Here is a 19,902-nt window from a genome sequence, read left to right as displayed (position 1 = left end):
TGTGTACGTGGGGCTATGGAGTCGAGGGATGCAGCTGGCAGACGTTCTGGGAGGGCCCCCGGCTGCAGCGCCGGGGATAGACCACAGGGGGGCAGGGCCGAGGCCAGGAGCTGCTCACAAGCTGGGGCCATCCAGAGGAGGGGGCAGCCCACTGGCCAGGGGGTGCAACGCTGTGGGATTCTGGGCAAGATTTGCTGGTGGGCTGGATATGAGGGGAGGGGCGGGGGACCCCAAGTTTTCTGCCCTGAGATGGGCAGAACTGCAGCAGAGCAGGGGTGAAAACGCCGTAGTCGGCCGTTGACTGTGGCCATGGCCGTGGCCGTGGCCTTGGCTGTACTGGAGACGCCCAGCAGCCATTGCACAGCTGAGAAAGAGCTGCATGCAGGGAGGAGGATGACGAGCGAGCAGTTCCCAAAGCCCCATGAGGGAGGGGTATCCAGTGGTCCTGGGGCCTGAGAAGTGTGACCACCTGGTGGCTCAGACCTGTGTGCGTCAGAGGAGGTGGTGGGTGGTGGTCAGGTGTAGGGTTGTGTTTGAAGGTGACCTTAGCGGAAGAACAGGGGAGGATTCCAGAAAGATGCTGAGGTTCTGTTTGCAGCCTTGCAGGGGGCTCTGCTGCTCCCCAAGGCAGGAAAGGCTGGCAGGGTCCAGATGGGAGGTGGGTAAGGAGTTGGGGCCACACTTGCAGGAGCGGCCACGTGTACACTCAGTTGCTGTTGTGGGCAGGCAGGCTGTGGAGACGACCTCCAGGGAGTCCTGGGCATGGGTGCTTACAGTCAGGGCTCTGGGGGATCTGCACGGAGGCAGGGAGAGACAGCGGCTGGAGCCGAGCACTGGGCACTCCGACATCCGAGACACCGAGTGGAGGGGGAGATGCGGAGGGGCAGCCTGGAAGGCCAGGAGAGACCAGGCATGAGGGGCCGGCTGGGAGAACAGAAAAGGGACTGGGGCTTGGCAACCCAGAGGCTGCTGAGTTCCCATGGTTTGGAGAGGGCAGGGCCCAGCTGGGAATGGCTCATGGGATCGCTGAGTGCAGCCTCAGTGGCCCCCAGCGTCCTCCCAAGAGAGAGCTGAGCATGGCCCAGGGAGCCCCCAGCATCCTCTCCAGGACTTGTGTCCTGGAAGACCCCAAGCAGTGGTGGGGCTCGGGCCACCTGGGGCCAGGGGAGGGACCAGTTGTCCTAGCTGGATATCCAGGGATCAGAGGAGCCACCCCGCTCACCTGCCAGCTGTGCCTAGTGCCGCCTGCCTCCGGCCCCCCTGCCACCCTCCTCCAGCTGCTATTTCTGTCTCCCTCATTCTGTCCCCCATTGGGCCTCCCCACAATCACCAGCCTAGTTGGACCTCAACTTGCTAGACCCAAACTGAACTCTTTATCTTCCCCTGATGGGGGACGGTGCCGCACCTCAGCTAGCTGGAAATCCACTCTCCCCTTTGCTCAGGCCAGAGCCCTGGAGGCACTCTCGACACACCTGAGGTCCTGTGAATCCTGCCTGCAAATGTAGCCGGGGCCCCTGCGCGGCCCACCGCGCACCCCACCGCGCACCCGAAGCCCACCTCACACCCACTGCTCAGACACATCTCACAGTTGCTGCCTTTGCTGATGCCCGCCCTGTGTTCTCGACACCAGAGCCAGAGGGAGCCCTTTGCAGACCCGCACGTCTCTGCTCAGTTCCGACCGCCTCTCCTGCTGTCCCCCAGGGCTCCGTCTCTCCCTGCATGGGCCCTCGGCCCTTCCTCTGGCTGCAGGCTCTCTGCCCTGCTGGTCCCCAGCCTGAAAACACTCCCAGGCCCGCTCAGTACCTGGGGCAGATCTTTCCCTTCCTGCAGGGCCGCCTTCACCTTTTCCTGAGCCCGTCCTTGCCTGGATGCCAGCCCTGGCCCCTGTGGCCAGCTCTGTTTCCAAGACCACTTTTGATCCTGAGCCCCTGCACGTTCGCCGCCTGGTTTATTTATTGTCGTCAGCATGGAGGGCCGGGGCCGCGTCTCGTGTCAGCTGCCGTCTCCCTGCACTTGCGAGGGTGCCAGGATGTCAAGCCTAGGAAATGAGTGTGAAGAGCTGACTTGCCTTTGTGGGAACTGACCGAGGCCAGCACACTGGGTGGGACCATCTGTCACTCCTGAGCCCACTAACTGGGGAGGGGACAGGCAGAGCAGGGCTGGGAGACTCCTGAGCAAGCATGCTGCTGTCTCTCTGGCTCCGGGGCCTCTGCCCTCTGCCTCGATGGCCCCCACAGCTGTCCTGGACTGTCTTCTCCACCTTTGGGCTCCTGCTCCAATGTCCCCTTGCCACCTAGAGCCATCGGAGGTGGCACGCCCCGTAACTGCCTCTCCTTCCCTGTGCCCTGCACTGCGCCCCGTAACTGCCTCCCCTCCCTGCGCCCTGCACTGCGCCCTGTAACTACCTCCCCTCCCTGCACCCTTCACTGCGCCCCGTAACTGCCTCCCCTCCCCGCGCCCTGCACTGCGCCCCGTAACTGCCCCCCTTCCCCGCGCCCTGCACTGCGCCCCATAACTGCCCCCCCGCGCCCTGCACTGCGCCCTGTAACTGCCCCCCCTCCCCGCGCCCTGCACTGTGCCCCGTAACTACCTCCCCTCCCTGCGCCCTGCACTGCGCCCTGTAACTGCCCCCCCTCCCCGCGCCCTGCACTGTGCTCCGTAACTACCTCCCCTCCCTGCGCCCTGCACTGCGCCCCGTAACTGCCCCCCCTTCCCTGTGCCCTGCACTGCGCCCTGTAACTGCCTCCCCTCCCTGCGCCCTGCACTGTACTTGTCACAATTCAAATTCTCGGCTCAGCCACTAATGTGTGCTGGGAGGGGTCCAGGAAGCCCTGCTAAGCACCTGTCAGCGTCTCCAGCACGGCAGGAGGCTGTTACAGGTGGGGCCTGATTCACATCTGCAGGGCGGTTGGATGGATGGACAGGTGGATGGGCAGGGGCGTGTGTTCAAGGACATAGGATGTCAGGGCTGACACCTGGGTTGGGCTCCGGGATGCTGGCAGCAGGGTTTGGAGAGGGGAGAGAAGCCTGTGTGAGCTGTACCTTCCCCCTTGTCTTCCCAGGCACTCGGCACTCTGGGTGGGAGGCCCTGGACCAGCCCGTTCAGGTGGTTAAATAAAGTCTGGGCATCCTGTGGGCCGCCTGCCTCGCATAGGCAGCAGCACAGGGCCTTGAGGGGGTGTGGCCTGCATACCCCACTGGGGCCTCCCACAGACACTCAGGGTCCAGGCTGCCCCTTGCTGCGACCTGGAAGGGAGGGGCTGCTGGGCTAGGCCTCTGGAGGAGGCTTCTCAGGGGAGGTGGGCTTTGAGTGGGATCTGGGAGGCAGGGGGCAGAAGCTGAGGGGTGTGGAGAAGGGTCTGGGGAGGGAGGTAGAGGCACTGTGAGGGGACTCCAGGGCGGTTAGCAGGTGGAAGGCAGTGAGGGTTGAGAGGGTGGGGCGAGGCCCTTGCACCAGGCCACAGTGGGCGGCTCAAATGTGAGTCTCTGGAGGCCCAGGGGGCACCAGGCTACCCTGGAGTCATCTGAAATCACCTGGGGGTGTGGAGGGAGACGCGTCTGCAAGGCCCCCGTGTGGCACTAAACACAGAGTGGGTGCTGCAGACGGGCTCCGCCGCTGTAGGCAGGTGCAGGCAGGATAGCAGCGGTGGCCCTGGGCCTCGCAGTCCTGCAGACACACGTCTGAGCAGCCGTGCGGGGCTTCTGGGGGCGCGTTTCTCCAGTGTGAGGTGTGGAAAGTTCCACATGGCCCTGGCACGGGATTGGGCAAGGCCTTCCCTCAGCCCTGGGTGAGAGCAGAGGGTGCTGTGTGCACTGTCGGGAGAGGGAGGCTTCCCCCCAGGCGCATGTCGAATCTTGTTGGCATTTCCATCCGTTTAATCACGGGCTCCGGGAGATGCTGTGGGAAGTACCGGCAGGATGGAGGTCTTGCCTCGGTGGGATGGGCTCTCTCCCTCCAAAGCCCGGGCTGCTTGTCAGTCACTCACCCCTGGGCGAGGTTGGGGCCCAAGTTCAGACATGCCCGCGAGAGATCAGGGAGTTTGAGGAGCTGCATACTCTCTAAAAACCACAACAGTCTGGTCTCAATATTCTCCAGGCAGCGGGGACACGGACCTCCTTGTTCTACAGGGGCTGGGGTCACAGCTCAGAGCCCCGTCCAGGCTGGAGGGAGAAGGCCAGGAGGCCAGAGGGAGGCCAGCTGACCCCTCAGGAGACTCCAGGCAGACCCCGACGCCAGACTCCAGCCCTCAAACATGCTGCCTTCTGGAAATGTCTGTTGCGGGCCCACCATGCACCACGCTGTGGCTGCCAGTGGTGGATGAAGCAGAGCATGTCCCTGCCCTGTCTGGAGCTCCCGTCCCGGTTGAACAGAATGGACCAAGAGTGTGCGGGATAAATGCCGGGCGGGGAGCAGGGATGCTCGCGCTGGTGCAGGAGCTAGAGAGGTGACAGGAGCGAGGGAGGCAGAGGTGGAGGTGGGCAGGGGCCAGCGGGGCATCAGGATTTCAGCTGACGTCCCTACTATGCTTTTCCACGTGCCTCCCTCTCTGACTGCGATCCTAACTGATTAGGATCAGAGGAATCTCCATTTCCACAGAGAAGCGAGACTGCATGGCCAGACCGTGGGCTCAGGTCCCAGTCTCCTGATTCCTGCCAAGCCCAGGGCCCCATCCTTGGCAGCTGACCTGGCCTCGGCTCCCCCCAGGATGGGATCCCTCGGGAAGCTGTTATTGTCTGAGGAGCAGGAGCTCTATCTTTCGTGCCTCTGCACTTGTGGCAGAGACAACGGTTTCCGAATGAGCATTTGTGCCCCGCCCTCCCCACCACCCCTGCTGGACCCAGTGCAGGGACCAGGTTGGAGATGCCTTCGACCCACATCTCCGCCAGAGGAGTCAGCCGAAACCATGGCCTTTGGCGACGTGGCCAGAGTCATTGTGAATTTTGCTGGCAGGTTTCTCTGTTGTCGTTTCCACTAAAAACTACGTTCCATTCTGGACAGTACCACATCTGACCTTTGTCATCCCACAGCACAGCCGTGACCGCCCATGTCCTTGCTTTGCATTCTGTCTTAATATCCTGGGCCCTGATAAAAGGCGCTGTAGATACTGGGAAGCGAGAGGAGCGGACTAGCGGGGGAACAGGGACACAAACTTGAAAAAAATGTATTTCCCATCTACATGTAAATAAAATCACTCAAGTGCCCCACGCCTGTAATCCCAGCACTTTGGAAGGCTGAGGTGGGCAGATCACTTGAGATCAGGAGGTCGAAACCAGCCTGGCCAACATGGTGAAACCCCGTCTCTACTAAAAATACAAAAATTAACACCTGTAATCCCAGCTACTGGGGAGGCTGAGGCAAGATAATCTCTTGAATCCAGGAGGTGGAAGTTGCAGTGAGCCGAGATCGCACCGCTGCACTCCAGCCTGGGTGACACAGCTAGACTCTGTCTCAAAAAAAAAAAAAAAAAATCACTTGAGACGGTTTACACATTTTAAACAGTCAACAGGTGCAATGGGAATCTTTTAACAAAACCACAAAATCCAACTTAATCTGAAATAGGATGGAACCCATGGGGCGGGAGGGTGACGATGGGGCCCAGCTCCCCTCCAGCTCCTGGCCGGTGAGGACAATGAGTCTTTCAAGGGGCTGTCCCCACCCTCCACATTCTGGGGAAGGCAGCCTGGACCCTGGGCACTGTCTGGGCTTGGGGCTCTGGCTGACATGGCAGGCAGTAGCACACCGTGGCCACTTCCCCAGTTGCACGGCCCACGTGGATTTCAGGGTTTGTTTCATCCAACCAAGAGTTTCTGGGCGTCCTCTCGGTGCTGGCTGCCTGGACACCTCAGGGAACAGGAGAGACCCTGACCCCTGAGAGCACCTGCTCTTCCCCATCCATCCCTGTGCCCGGGGCTTAGCGACTGTCCTCTGAGTAGTGAATCTGGATTCCCGTCCCTGTTCCTCAGCGGAGCCTGCCCAACCGCAGTTCCTTCTAGCTGGATTTTTGTGCCAAGGCGTGAAGGTCATGCCTCATGCATGGGAGCTTCCTGGACGCTGGTTCCAGGAGGCCTCCTGCGTGAGAGTCACTTCTGATGAAAAATCTCAGGTTACTGTATTTCTGGACCCTCTTGATTCCCACAACCATCCTACGAAGTCCATGTTGACTTCTTGGTTTTTTTTCAAGACAGAGTCTTGCTGTGTCACCCAGGCTGGAGTGCAGTGGCATGATCTCGGCTCACTGCAACCTCTGCCTTCCAGGTTCAAGCAATTCTCCTTGCTCATCTTCCCACGTAGCCGGAATTACAGGCACACACCACCATGCCCAGCTAAATTTCTTTTTGTGTTTTTAGTAGAAACAGGGTTTCACCATGTTGGCCAGGCCAGTCTCAAACTCCTGACCTCAGGTGATCCACCCACTTTGGCCTCCCAAAGTGCTGGGATGATAGGCATGAGCTACTGCGCCTGGCCAGTACACATTGATTTCATCCCCACTTTGCAGATGAGAAAACAAAGTCCTAGGGAGGTGGAGTGATGGGCCAGGTCGCACAGGTGGAGCTGAGACTTGGCCCCGGGACTCCTGACCTCAGAGCCCTGCTTGGCCCCCTTGGGTCCCTGGGAGGTCTCTCCTGCCCCTCCCCTGGATGGACAGAGAAGCCTGGTTCCCAGCGTGGTGGCACGGGGGCACCAGTAGACCCAGAAGAACCCGCTGTTCTGGGATGGGGAGCCCTGGCCACCACTTCCTGCCCACCTTGTGAGAACCTCCAGACCTCAGCCATCACCATCCCCAGCGTGGCCGACGGTAGGTGCTGGGGCTTGGATTGGGGTTTCCAGCCAGCGGGACGGGGCTTCAGGGCTGACCCGACCTCTGGCCTCCCCCACACTGCTCCTCTCTGCTCTCAGACAGGCAGGCCAGGGGGCAGGCGAGACCCTCCACATTCCTCCTGGAGGGGCCCAGCTACTAGGTGGCCTCATTCTCTGATGCCTCACTTTGGAGCAAGGTCACCAGCCTGCTGCCACCCCAGGGGCATGGGTGGGTCAAACCAGTGAGGTCTGGGAACTGTGTTGATGCCTGTGACTGGCAAGGCTAGATAGCAGCTCCATTTACCACTGCCTGCTGCCCACGCCCCGGCCCCGGCCCCCAGCCCCCAGCCCAGAGCTCATCTCGAGTGCAGGTGCACCCAGGGAGGTCCCCAGCCCATCTGCAGGGAGGAGAGACGAGGTCCCCTGGGTGGGTGAGTGGGGGCTGCCGGATCTGCCCTGGCAGAGCACTCTTGCCCTGCAACAAGGCCCTGGGGCCCCAGCAGGGCCTGGTGCGTCCGAGGCCTGGAGGCAGGCGGGAAGGCCACCCGCTGGCTCCCTGGCTCCCGCGCACTCCTTGGGTCAGGCCCAGGAGCCCTGCACACACATGTAGGCACTTGTGGCCGCCGCGGGCCGGGCGTGTCCTAATTAGCCCACTATCTTGGGAGCTCTTGTTGAAAGCAAAACAAACCAAAAAAGTCCTGGTTTTGCCCGGGTTCCTCCCTGCGGTTTCCGGGGGCCCTCTGGTTTTGGGAGACCCTGGGCTCCCGTGCAGGCCTGTGTTAGGGTCAGGGTTGCCAGTTTCAGCAGCTTGACCCCGGGCAGGAGCCAGGCCCCAGGCAAAGCTCCTTGCTGCCAGGCAGGAAGCAAAAGGGAAAACCAGAATCCTCCGAGCCAGGTGGAGGGGCCTGTGGAGGACGCCTGGGGAGGCCTAAGGGGGAGGTCAGTGACCCAGAAAGCCACCCACACTCCCCAGACGCTGCGTTCCCAGCTGCACTCAAAGCTGCAGCCGCAAAGCCTCTGCCACCCACTGGGGACGCGACAGGGGCGGTGACCACAGGCAGGGCCAGCGTGCAGGGAGAGAGGTCCCCTGGAAGCAGGAGGAGAGGACAGTGTCCCCTGGGCACGAGGACAGGCCCAGTAACCCTGGGGAGGAGGGGGCTTCAGAGGCCCCCGCCGGTGTCACTGAGCCTGAGGATCAGAGAGGACCAGAGGGAGAGACCGATATCGGGGCCCTGCCTGGAGAAGCCCTGCTAAGGGAGCCTGCCTGGGGCTCCCGGCCAGAGAACCGCGCTGAGAGGGCTTCAGGCCTGCTGTCCCGACACTTATCCACTAATTAGAATTCCCGCGTGGGGCTGCCTGCTGCAAGGGCCTGGCTCACTCCCGCTGGGCTGTGCTGGGTGCAGAGATCCTATCAGCTCTTCTCCTCTTGCCTCAATGACTAATTCCTTGGCACCTTCCTCAGATCATTCAAGAATGTGGACAAGTTAAAATATGAACCACGTTGCCGTGGGTCTGCGTCCTGCTTCTCCCAAACAAGGGAGGCGCGGGCTCTTTGCCCCACTGGCTGTCCTGTTCTTGGGGATGGAGCAGGAATGGGAGTCGGCAGTTGGGGGGACCCTGGGGCCTGCCCTTGCCTGCCTTCCTCACCTGAGAAGCCTCAGCTGGGCAGCCCTCGAGTCCCGGGATGTTCTTGCCCAGGGGACTCACATGAGTCAGGAGTGGGGAAGTCCTGCATCCCTGAGGCCATCCCAGGGCCCAAAACAGGAAAGACCCTTCCAGGAAGGCCGCCGCTGGTTGCGTGGAAGAGAGAGGGTACCATGGGGGCGGTGGGCAGGCTGGCACCCGGTACCCAGTGGTGGGAGGGGCTGGCTCATGTCCCGTACTCACTTCTGGGCAGCTGGACTGGGGGAGCCGTCCTGCGTTCGTCCGTTTGTTCTACCAGCTCACTTGTTCAGCGAGCCTCTCAAGCAGCCGCTCTAATGGAGCACTGATTGACGGTGTTGGCTCTGAGCCACGTGTGTAATTCTGCGTTTTCTAGTAGCCGCATTCAAAAAGATGGAAAGGAACTGACAGAAGTCATTTAATTATTTCCTGTATTCACCCCTAACTGTGATGGTTTCAGCTTGTAATCAATAGGAAATGGTGAGTGAGGAGTTTTCCGTTCTTTCCGTGGCCCTGAGCCCTTGGAATCGGGGTGCGCTCACACACTGCGCTTGGCTCCATCCACATTTCACACACCCCAACCCTGTGTGGCCAGTGGCCACCGTATCCAGGGTCCTCGTGGGTTCACGCTCAAGTAGGGGAGACAGAAGCCTTGGGGGACATGTGAGCCTGGCCTTCCAGAGAGTGGCTGTTAAGATGCTCAGACTGGGTGACGAGAGAACACCCGAGGCCTGGGGGCTGCTCCTGCCAGTGTGGCCAGGGCTGACCCCTCAGAACAGTGACCTCTGAGCCCAGACAGGGCTGGTGCGGATTCGTGTGCAGCTTCCAGGCAGGGCCTGGGCCTGCGGTCAGGAGCAGCTCTCCTCACCTCGGAGACCTCTCGGGCCTTGGTGAGGAGTCTGGGAACCGGGGACTCTGGGGCGGGGCCTGTGCTGTGCAGCCGGAGCTTGGCACTGCCCTGTGTCACCCCCACCATCACCCAACCTCCCACGTGTGGGGCTGAGGCAGGGGTCCATCCTCTCTGCCGGGAGCCTACTGGCAGCTCGCTGGTGCCCAGGGTGGCAGGTTCCCCAAGCCAGACACCAGGAGGAGCAGGAGTGGCCTTTCTACACCGTTCTCTGAGCAGGGCGGTGGCTGCTTCCCCAGACGCCCTCACAATAGCCCAGGAGCCGGGATAGGTGAGGGTCACCCTTCCCTGGGATATTATGTTTTGTTTTGTTTTTTGAGACAAAGTCTTGCCCTGTCTCCCAGGCTGGAGGGCAGTGGCGTGATCTTGGCTCTCTGCAGTCTCAGACTCCTGGGCTTGGCTCTCTGCAGCCTCAGACTCCTAGGCTCAGGAGATCCTCCCACCTCGGTCCCCAGAGTGCTGGGATTACAGGCGTCCCCCCGTGATGGTTTTAACCTGACACCATGTTTCCAAGGCTCGTCCACGTGGCAGCGTGTGGGAGCTTCCTTCTGTCCTTATGGCCGAGGAAGAGGCCACTGTCCAGACACACAGTTTTCTTTATCCATTGGCCATTCAGTGCACCCCGGGCTCCCGGGAAGGGCCTGTGGTGCAGGAAGTTAGGAAGGCTGTGGGGGGTGCGACAGACCAGGAAGGAGGCTGCGCTGGTGCTGGAGAGGTGGGCAGGGCCCGTGCTGCAGGGGTCCCCGTTCCATTGCTGGGTGGGCTCCCCAGGTTGACAGCTCACAGCCAGCTTAATGGTGCCAGATGATGGCAGCTTCAGCCGAGGCCTGGTGCCAAGACCCTTGCATTGGAGCTAGGACACGGGTCGGACCTGGCGGCTCAGGCCTACTGGGGGCTGTTAGCTGTCCTGGGCTGGAGCACCCAGGAAAAGTGCCTGCCTGGCCTTCGGTGGCCCTGGGAACAGTGGTGATGGCTCTGGTGAGCACCAGTCCCCTGTCTCCTGCCCCTCCAGCATCCCAGGCTGAGCTGCCTCCACGTTGGACCGCACTCAGTGGAGGACTCAGTAGAGGACTCAGAGAGGACGCAAACTCTGGACTTGCCCGGTATCCTTCTCCATCGGATGCTGGAGGGGCCGGGAGCTGTGGCCCTCATCAGGGACCTCAGTGGATGTGTGTCCTAGGACCTGCAGAGCCGAGGGCCTCGGGGTCACTAAACCTAACGCCTCTGATGGAGAAGGCTGAGGTACAGGAAGGGGCTGAGCTTGGGAGTCCCGGCCAGGCCCCTAAACCCTCGTGTGCGGGGGATGCACCTTTTATTTTTTGGCTTGGAGGGGGCAGGCTGGTGGGAGGGGGGAGTGCGCTCACAGCACGCCACAGCTTCTCTAAAGAGGGGCACAGGGCAGAAGGACCCCCCGCTGCCCGCCTACGCCTGGCTGTGCCCCTTCCTGCTCTGCAGTCCCAGTTCACGGTCTGGGGGTCTCAGCCTGCACCTTGCTGGTTGCTGGTGACCTTTGTGCCATTGGCTGGGGCCGCTGGATGCCTGGGGCCAATCGTGTCTCCAGCTCCATAGCTCAGGTTCCTCATCTGTAAATGGGGACAGTCACGGTGCCCATCGTAGGCCGGGGGAGAGGGGTAAAGGAGTTTGTTTGCGTTGAGGCTCGGGGGTCACGGGAAAGCTGTTTATGCGTCTGCAGTGTTCCTCCAGTACCCGCCTCCGGGTTTGGAAGGGGGGTCTTCCTCGGTGGCCCACCAAGTGAGGTCTGCCCTGCCCTGGATCTGAGACACCGAGGCCGGGCCAGCACCCCCTCCCTCAGCTGGGGCCTCCCTTAAGCTCCTGGCAGAGGCTGATCCGTGCTGGGGTCCCGGCGGCCCACAGAGGGTGGCGCAGGGGACGTACTCACAGGGGTTCCCGTTCCTTGGTGTGTGGTCCTGGTGGGGGAGCTGCGGGTAGGGGCCCAGCGAGAGAACCCCGGGCCAGGGGGCAGCAGGGGTGGGGCTTCGCTGGCCCCTGAGCTCGGAGCGGCCTTTCCAGTGTGGGTGAGGCTGTTCACCGGGAGACGAGGCCGCCCACCTGGGAAAACAGGGCTCAGCCATTGAACAGCAGCCCCCACCCTATCCCACCACCTAGAGGGCCAGGCCTAGTGGGGGCCCGAATCTGGTCTCCAGCACCTCAGGGGCACCCACGCACCCAAGCCCAGGTGTGCGCACCCTGCACTCAGGGCCCACTTGTGCCTGGCCCACCTCACCCGCTGCCTGGCTCCCTGGGGCTGGATCTCCCCACTTTGAGCTGTGAGGTCCAGACCCCGATGCTGCCCAGAGGGTGCAGAGAAGCCCGTGTGGGCATCAGGGCCTGGGAGCCTCCCCCACCCAACGCCTCCCCTCCAGGTGTGCAGAGAGTCTATTCCGCCTCATCAACGGCTGGGTGGATCCCCAGAAACCCTGGCACCGGGAGGCTGATGGAGGGGAGGGCGAGGTGAATATGTCAGTTTATCCCAACGCAAGTAGTGGCCTGTTGGGATGGGGGAGAGACCCGGGGAAATATTTGGGATGACTGGAGCCGCTGGCCCTTTAAGGCTCCTGTAACAGGACACCTCCTAGACGGGACAGGACGACTGACTGTGTGTGTTTCCCCTCCCTCCTCCCCTTTCCCGCGCCAGGCCCAGTTCAATTTGCTGAGCAGCACCATGGACCAGATGAGCAGCCGCGCGGCCTCGGCCAGCCCGTACACCCCGGAGCACGCCGCCAGCGTGCCCACCCACTCACCCTACGCGCAGCCCAGCTCCACCTTCGACACCATGTCGCCCGCGCCTGTCATCCCCTCCAACACCGACTATCCCGGACCCCACCACTTCGAGGTCACTTTCCAGCAGTCCAGCACGGCCAAGTCAGCCACCTGGACGGTAAGTCCCCTGCTCCCTGCGGGCTGTGAGCTGCGGGCTGGAAAGGAGGTGGCCGTGTTCCCCGCACCTCAAGAGGTCCGAGCTCGCCCCACTGTCTGCTCGGGGCTCCCACCTGGCCCGGGCCGGGAGGAGCTTCAGGCAGGAGGCGGGTCTCAGGGCCGGGCAGTCTCGGTGTGCCCACCCCTCTGGACGTGAGTGGCCAGAGAAAGTCAGCCTCCAAAGGGCCCCAGAGGGGACGGGCTTGGCCCGGCTGCTGAGGTCTCCGCCGAGACTGGCCAGCGGCTTCCCCATGCTCAGGTAGGGGCTTTGGTTTGAAATCCTCTCCTGGGCAGAGGCAGGGGCTCTGCTGCCAAGAGTTGTCTGTCCAAGACAGGCCCACAGCCTAGGGTCTGCAGCGCCTGCCTCCTCCAGGCAGCGAGACGCATCTGCGGGTGGGCGGGTTTGGGCTTTGCCAGCACCGTCTCTGGGGTGTCATTTCCAGGACTTGACATGCGCCGAGGAGATGGGGTGGAACCACCGTGCCAAGGACTCAGGTCCTCACTGCGGTGCCCCTGGGGACAGCCTGGCCCACGGTGGGGATCTTGCTAACTCTGATAACATCACCTGTGCACATGGCCACTCTCCTCGAGCCAGGCACCGTGCTCAGGGCTTTGAGTTGAGCTAACTCCTGCACCCACCAACAACGCACGGGGCTGACTCCATCACTGCTCCCTTGTACAGCCAAGGAGGCTGAGGCGCGGGGAGGGAAGTGGTTCGCCCAGAGTTCTGCTCATAGTAAGTGGGGGCCACCAACTCTGCATCTGTATTCCTACCCACTGAGCTGCCCTGCCCAGACGGCTTCCGGGGTGGGGGTCTGTCAGGAGGGGCAAGGTCAAGGCTGCATGACCCCAGCCAGGAGTGGAGGGCACACAGGGGCTGGGCGGGAAGAGCAGCCCCAAGAGCTCTCCGGGTTTCCCCTCCTGCACCGAGGAGGGGGCAAGGGAGCCCTGCCCAGACACCTGGGCCGTGGCTGCAGGAGGGGCTCTATGGGACACATGGTCGGTCCGGCCCACTGGGCAGCGTCCCCTCCCCCACGAGGCCCCGCCTCCCCTGGGCACAGCTCAGTGCTGGCCCCCTGAAGTCCGTGCAGGGCAGCTGCATTCCCACCCACTGTGGGGAGTGCTGAGAAAAGGCCCCTCAGGTTTTTCCGCTTTAAGAATCGGGTCCCACTGTGCTGCCGGCCATAGCTGTGGTTTTCCCACGCTCCTGGAGGGCCGAGGGGCAGGGCGGAGCCTAAGGTAGCCTGTCAGGCTCTGCAGGTAGCTGGACAGTCCTGCCGGGCTGGTCTGGGGTCTGGGTTCCAGGCCCCGCCCGCCCCCACCTGCGGTTGTTTCTGATTCTCACTCCAGCCATGGGCTCCCCCAACTGCTGGCTCCAGGCTAAGAGAAGGCTCAGCCCAGACTCCCTGGGCTTGATGGGAAGGGGCTCTGTGGGCTGTTGGGCCAAGGGGCAGAGGACCTGGCACCTCCTCCAGGGCCTCCCACCCCCATCTGGCAGGGAATGCCGACCCCAGCCCTAACGCCCCGTTTTCTCCATTTGGAAATTACTCCTCCACGCTCCTTACTGCACGGTGGAGATAAGGATGGGAAGACCGTGCTGGGGCCGTGGTCAGCACAGCGCTTAGCTCGCAGCAGGAGGCCCATGTGTTGTCTTCATTGTGGTGGTGGTGGGCATGCTGGCCTGGGCCTCCCAAATGAGTGGTTCTGTGGCAGCTGCACCTGCCTGTGGGGCAAGGGAGACCAGGACTATCCCTCCACCCCGCTTGAAGGTCCGGTGAGGCCACCTGAAGCCAGGTCAGAAGGCCCCAAGGCATCCTCACCTGCACACTCCAGCAGCGGGAGCCCTTCCACTGCTTCTCTCCCACGCTCAGGCTTGTTGCCCAAGTCCACTCTCTCCCCTCTGGGGACACTGACCTCCTGCCCTGGGGTTTACGATGCTGGTGGTTTCCAGAGAGTGTCCCCTTGCAGTCCTGGCAGGCAGCTTGTGGGAGCTCTGCCTCCCTTCCTCCCATGGTCTGGGGATGCTGGCAGGGTCTCCACTATGCTTGGGGCGCACTGCATGTGGTCTGCGCTGATCTTCCTGGAAGGACAGGAGCAAACCCCTCTGCTGGCTGACGTCCCCCACCTGGGGTGTCTGCCACCCCCACCTCCTGCCAGGTGTGGCATCAGGTTCAAGGGACTTCATGGTTTTGTCTCAATTGCCTTGTTCTGCAGGACGGGGCGGCCTTGCCCTGCGGGATGGGCTGGTCAGCCGCACCCGGGGGAGGGGAAGGCTCTGCCTGGTGCCCAGGAGAAGAGCAGCGACGCCTCCTCGCTCCCTCCCTGCTGGGCTTTGTGGATGCTGGGGCTGGGGGTTGGGGCGCGAGCTAGGGAAGAAGATGCTGTCGCCTGCACCCAGGGCTCCTCCTCCGAAGCCTTGTGGATCCAGGGGGTGGAGGTGGAACACACATTGATAATGAGATTTTTGGCACCTCAGCTCTCTGGGGGCAGAACCCCCTCCACCAGGGCTTCTTCCCTTGCCCAGGGAGGGGCAGGCAGGTGGTCGGCTCACAGTGTGGGACAGGGCCTCCAGACAGCCCACTTGCTCCCAGTTCTGGGGTCCCACCGTGCGGGCACTGCCCAGACCTGCTGCCTGGGCTTGCGTCCGGCCTCCGCACCGTGGCTCCCTGGGCTCCCGGCACACCAGCCGGCTGGTAACTGATGGATAATTCTTATTTTTCTCAAGTACAGTTCCACATTGGCTGCCGCCCTCCTTTCTCCCCAGTCAGGAAAACACCCTCACCAGTCCCCAGGTGACCACAGCTGCTACTGGGGTCTTTGACCTCGGCTTTGCTGAGGCTCACGATGGGTCTCCCCAGCCCTGGGGGTGTCCATCTGTCCTAAGCAGCTTCCCTCAGACTTCAGATCTCCTTGGGCACTGAGGGATCTGGAGGCTGCAGTTCACAGGCCTGTGCATATGTGTGAATACACACACAGACATGGCACCCTCCCACATGCATGCACACGCATGGATACACAAGTCCGTTATGCACATGCAGGCACATGGAAACACACAGCCAGGCATGTACATGCATAGGCCTCCCCCCGTCGCTGCCCAGGGTTCTAGAGCTCCCACCCATGGAAAGCCAGGAGGAGGAGGAGGCGGGTCATGGGTAACCGAGAGTCAGAGGAAGGATTTGTGTTTACCCACGAGAGTGTAATCAGTGACCAGTGACAGGGCAAGGCTGGCGTTTGGTGAGAGGGACCCTGCATGGTGAGAGGGGTAGAGCTGGCACCTACTGGGGTCCTGATCCCAGGTCTGCCTGGGAGCACCTGCTCCTTCGCCCCTCTGCCCTGGCATCCTCACCTGCAGAGAGAGTGTGGCCTGCCAGCCATGGTAGGGGCAAAGGAGCTGGCTCTTGGGACTTCTTAGGGCAGGGCAGGGTGCCTGGGGAGCGCTCCACACACGTGTGCTCTTTGTGAGTGCAGTGCTGATGGTGACACCAGTACCCTTCTCCCAGTTCAACACCCTCTGTGGGACAGTGTGGGGTCAGAGCATGGGCAGAGCTCTCGGCAGGGCATGGCCTGGCCTCTGAGCCCTGCTGGCCGCTCCTGTCCTGGGAGCCCTGCAAGTTGGCAGTGGCTCAGACAGCTGATTCCAGGAGGCCCTCAGGGAGGAGAATGAACAGGAGTTCCTCTAGCTGTCGGAACAGCCCAAGATGATGGGCATCGGATGCTGTGACACCCCGGCTCATCCGTTCTGCCCCCAGCTCAGCCTCATCGGGGAAGGTGGCTGTCCTTGGTATTTGGGAAGTTTGGGGACAGGGTTCTGAGGTCAGGCAAGAAAGCATTGTGGGGTTGGAAGCCCTGGCCCAGCACAGCATCTATGGGCACCTCAGGGCATGCTGAGTGACACCACCCACAGCCCACGAGGCAGGCTGCCACGGCAGGATGATGAGGACACACACAGGTGCGATGGCCAGCTGCCCCAGTATCCCTCCAGACAGAGAGATGGACACAGGGGGCTGGACACAGCCCCCTGAGTGCCCTCCAGCTGCTCTCAGACTCAGCGTGTGTGCGTGTGTGTGTGCGTGTGTGTGTGCATGCGCGCACATGTTCGTCTTGGGGGAGAGCTGACTCCACATCTAGGAAAGCCCCCCCCGAGGAGAGACATATGGAAGGATGGTCAGGGAAGCATAAAGGCTTTGCTCGGGATTCCTGGGGAGAATGAGGCTGAGTCAACACTAATGGGTCTGGAGCAACCTTCCCAGCGCCTCGGAGGCTTGCAAGCGGGAGAATAATAGCGGAGGTGTCCCAACACGATCGTGGTATCAATTGCGTTATCCTAAAAGTTTATGGAATGCATGAGTGGAATTAATACCTTTTACTGGCACCAGAAGCAATTATATGTGCGTAAAGCTGAGGGAAGAGTTCTAACAATGTTTATTGTGGAGATGAAACGTGGATTATTAGGGGAAACAAGAGTACTTAGGGTGAGATTGCAGCAATTGTTCACATCGTGTGGCGCAGGGATCTGCGGCAGGGTCGGAGCTTCCAGCAGGCCCGCTCGGGCTGTGGTCGGTGCCTCCGGGGCCGGTCGGCTCTTCTCTCTCCACTTTCTGGAGCAGCCAGAGGAACTCACTCCTGGGCCCTGGAGGGCACAGAACTTAGCCTTGGAGGCCCCGAGTGAGGCTGCAGAGGCCCCAGCTCTGAGACCCTGGGTCCTGCTGCCCCACCCCACACTGCCTGGTTCTTGGAGGAGACAGGAGAGAGAACCCCTCAGGGGACAGGATTCCCTTCCATAGGCATGAGACTGTTGTGGGAGAGGCATGATCCAATTTACGTTTTAGGAAGAATCATCTATTTTCTAGGACTTGTTTCCAGTCCACAGTCCTGTGGACCCAGCACGTCTGATTAGTAGCACTGGCAGCAACATTGCCCCTGTGTGCAGGGCCTCCCACGCTCCCCATTTTACAGATGAGGAAACTGAGGCTCCCAGAGGGCACACCAAGGTCACCTGTCAGCAGAGGGCGGAGCTGGGCCTGGCCCCAGCAGCCAGACCCCTAACCTTGCCCTTGCAGCCCATGTGGTGGCTCCCCCGGCCCTTGCATGTCCCTGGACAGGTCCCCATGAGCAGCCCTTGCCCCCTGCCCAACCCTCTGCTCCCAGTTCTGTGGGGCAGGTCCGTATGACCGTCAGGGCCCCCAGGGGAACCAGCGATAAGGAGGTGCTGACCCCTCAGAGGGACCTGCCTGTCCCTAGGGGAGAAAGTTTTGGACCGAGCAGGGTGTTGGGGGAGCCCAGGCTGTGCCTCGGCCTCCATGAGCCTTCCACTGCTGTTTGCCAGTGAATCAAACTGGGACTGGGGGTGGAGAGTCCGTCCCTGTCTGCTTTCACTGCCTGGTTTTATTGACAAAGGAAAATCCCTCGGGAACACTCTATCACTGGACTGCTCCGGGGCTGGCCAGCCTCCTGGGCGGGAAGCCAGGCAGCTAGGCTTGGGGACCGGCCTCTCCTGGTGCCTCCCTGCCCCCTCTTCCTTCGCCCCTCCCAGGCCTGAGCTCAGTACCACTAGCTCCCGTTGACAGGGGGAAAGAGAGGCCCGCAGGGGAGAACTGTCCCCGGCTTCTCCCGGACCTAGTGCTGACGCCAAGATGCGGTCCTGGCTGACCTGGATCTCGGGCCGCGTGGGACTCGGGGCAAGGTGAGGGGCTCAGCTGGGCAGTGAGTTAAAGTTTTGCTTCCCAGTCTGGTGGGTTTCTGCTACCCCAGGCCAGTGGTCACTTCCGGGATTTTCTGAGATTCCAAAAGTAGAAGCTACACTCAAGGTATTTGGATGGACCCTGGAGGCCCAGTCCCTGCCTCTGGGTAGAGAAGCCCCTGAGCCACCTCCAGACCTTCTGTCCCTTTTCCAAGGAGCCCCAGGAAGAGGGGGTCAGACAATTCCAGGGTGTCCTGGCTGGACAGAAAAGCATCTTCTCTGCACTCCAGGCGGACAGCGTGAGGCTCAGAGACGAGGTGGCGGCCGAGGCTGGTGTCCACAGCTGGGGGCTGTGATGGGGTTGCAGAGGCTGAGAGCGGTGCAGCGCATTTTAGGGCAGAAAGGCTCTTGTGGAGAAGTGAGCAGCACTCCAGGCTTCAGTGAAGCAGAAGTCAGATCCCATGGGGAAACCGCACAGGGGAGTTCCCTAAAGCCCAGGGCCACCCCAAGGGTTGAAAACCCACCCCTCCCCCAGCCATGCCACTGGAGCGAGGCACCCAACTCCTTGCACCTGGCATTGGGGAGACACCACTCTCTGCAGGGGGTCAGAGATTTAGAGGCCAAAATTCTCCTTGCCCCTGGCATTTCACTGAAGAGTTACAAAGTTTAGCAAAACCTAGATTCTAGCCAACTATTACCTTAAACACTGAAGAGGGACCCCCCTACCACCATGTCCACAGCTTACTCCCCTCCCTCCACTGTCCCCGGCCACCTCCAGCTGCTGCCAATTCCAGCCCCCAAGGCTGTCCCAGGAAGCTGCAACCAGAGTGGGTGTCCTGTGAGCAGAGGGCACCTACTGACCCTGGGGCACCCTTCCAATCCCCACGGCTGACAAAGCCGGGCCTCAAAAGGCTGGGTTAATCCTGGCTTCTCCTCAAAGCCACAAGTCAGGGTGGGGGTGAGGATAGTGGGGGCGAGGATGGCGGGGTTTCCTCCCCAGCAGTTAAGGGGCCCTCTCTGCAGTGAGCAGAGCAGGTCTGCTGCCAGCCTGCTGGGCCTCTTGTGGGACAGTGCGGGACAGCTCCAGGGCCTGGCCCACAGCCCCACTAGCTAGGTCCTTGCCAGAGGCCAGAGGAGAGGCCAGGCAACAGGATGGCGCTGTCAAAAAGCAAGTTGTGGGCAGAGGACCCTGTGCTTGGTCCCGGCTGGGGGCAGAGGCTGAGTGCGGTGCTTTGAATACTCTGTGTCTTCAGAGCCGAGGGGCAGCTGCTGGTGGGCGTTCCGGGGCCCTCTGCAAGCCCAGCTTTTGTCCCCACGGACCCATGGCACTGCTCTGCCACCCCCTCTGTCCCCAAGGCCCCAGAGGGGGTACCTGGGTCCTGGAATAAGAGCAGATGGAGTTCCTCACCCTGCCTGGGCAGCTCATTCTTTCCTGGGCTTGGGCAAAGTGATAGTGATAATAGCACCCACCTATTGCTATGAATCAGGACAGCGGCGACCGGGTGTGGACTGGGCCCTGAGCTCCTCGCACAGCATCTCGGCAGCAAAGCAGAGGCTGGAGCTGTCCAGGCCGGGCCACCCAATCCCAGCCAGACACAAGGAAGTCTGTGTGAGTCTCAGTCTCTATTGTCCATGGAGACCCCTCCCCAGCAGGACCAGGGCAAGTGAGGCCCCAGGCTGTTGTTCCCCTTACCCCTGAGGAGCTTAAGCCCAGCCACGGGGTATGAAGCCTGTGTCCCACCTGACACCTCCGTAGTGCCCAGTCTTCCTGGAACCCAGGGGTGCTTAAGGCAAGTCTCTGCCCAGACGCCGACCCCAGGCCCCAAGTCAAGCCCGGCAGTGACAAAGGGCTGGGAGATGGAGCTTGGAGGTCAGACAGCTCTGGTCTGGGTGCCGGTTCACCCCAGCTTAGCAGGC

General features: G+C 61.7%; 1 protein-coding gene across 6 annotated transcripts in view; it reads left to right on the top strand.

Moving 5' to 3' along the window:
* The window catches only part of TP73 (tumor protein p73), an 86,170-nt gene that overhangs the window by 49,120 nt on the left and 17,148 nt on the right, over positions 1–19,902 (top strand). For all 6 annotated transcript variants that reach the window (XM_065530899.2, XM_065530920.2, XM_005544972.5 and 3 more), the window contains one exon: positions 12,025–12,267. In XM_065530899.2, coding sequence (XP_065386971.1) covers positions 12,025–12,267 — 243 coding nt within the window. The remainder of the gene's footprint in view (positions 1–12,024; positions 12,268–19,902) is intronic.

This window comes from Macaca fascicularis, chromosome 1 (assembly GCF_037993035.2).
Source record: "Macaca fascicularis isolate 582-1 chromosome 1, T2T-MFA8v1.1".
NCBI lineage: Eukaryota > Metazoa > Chordata > Mammalia > Primates > Cercopithecidae > Macaca > Macaca fascicularis.
This window is presented reverse-complemented; position numbering and strand designations above follow the sequence as displayed.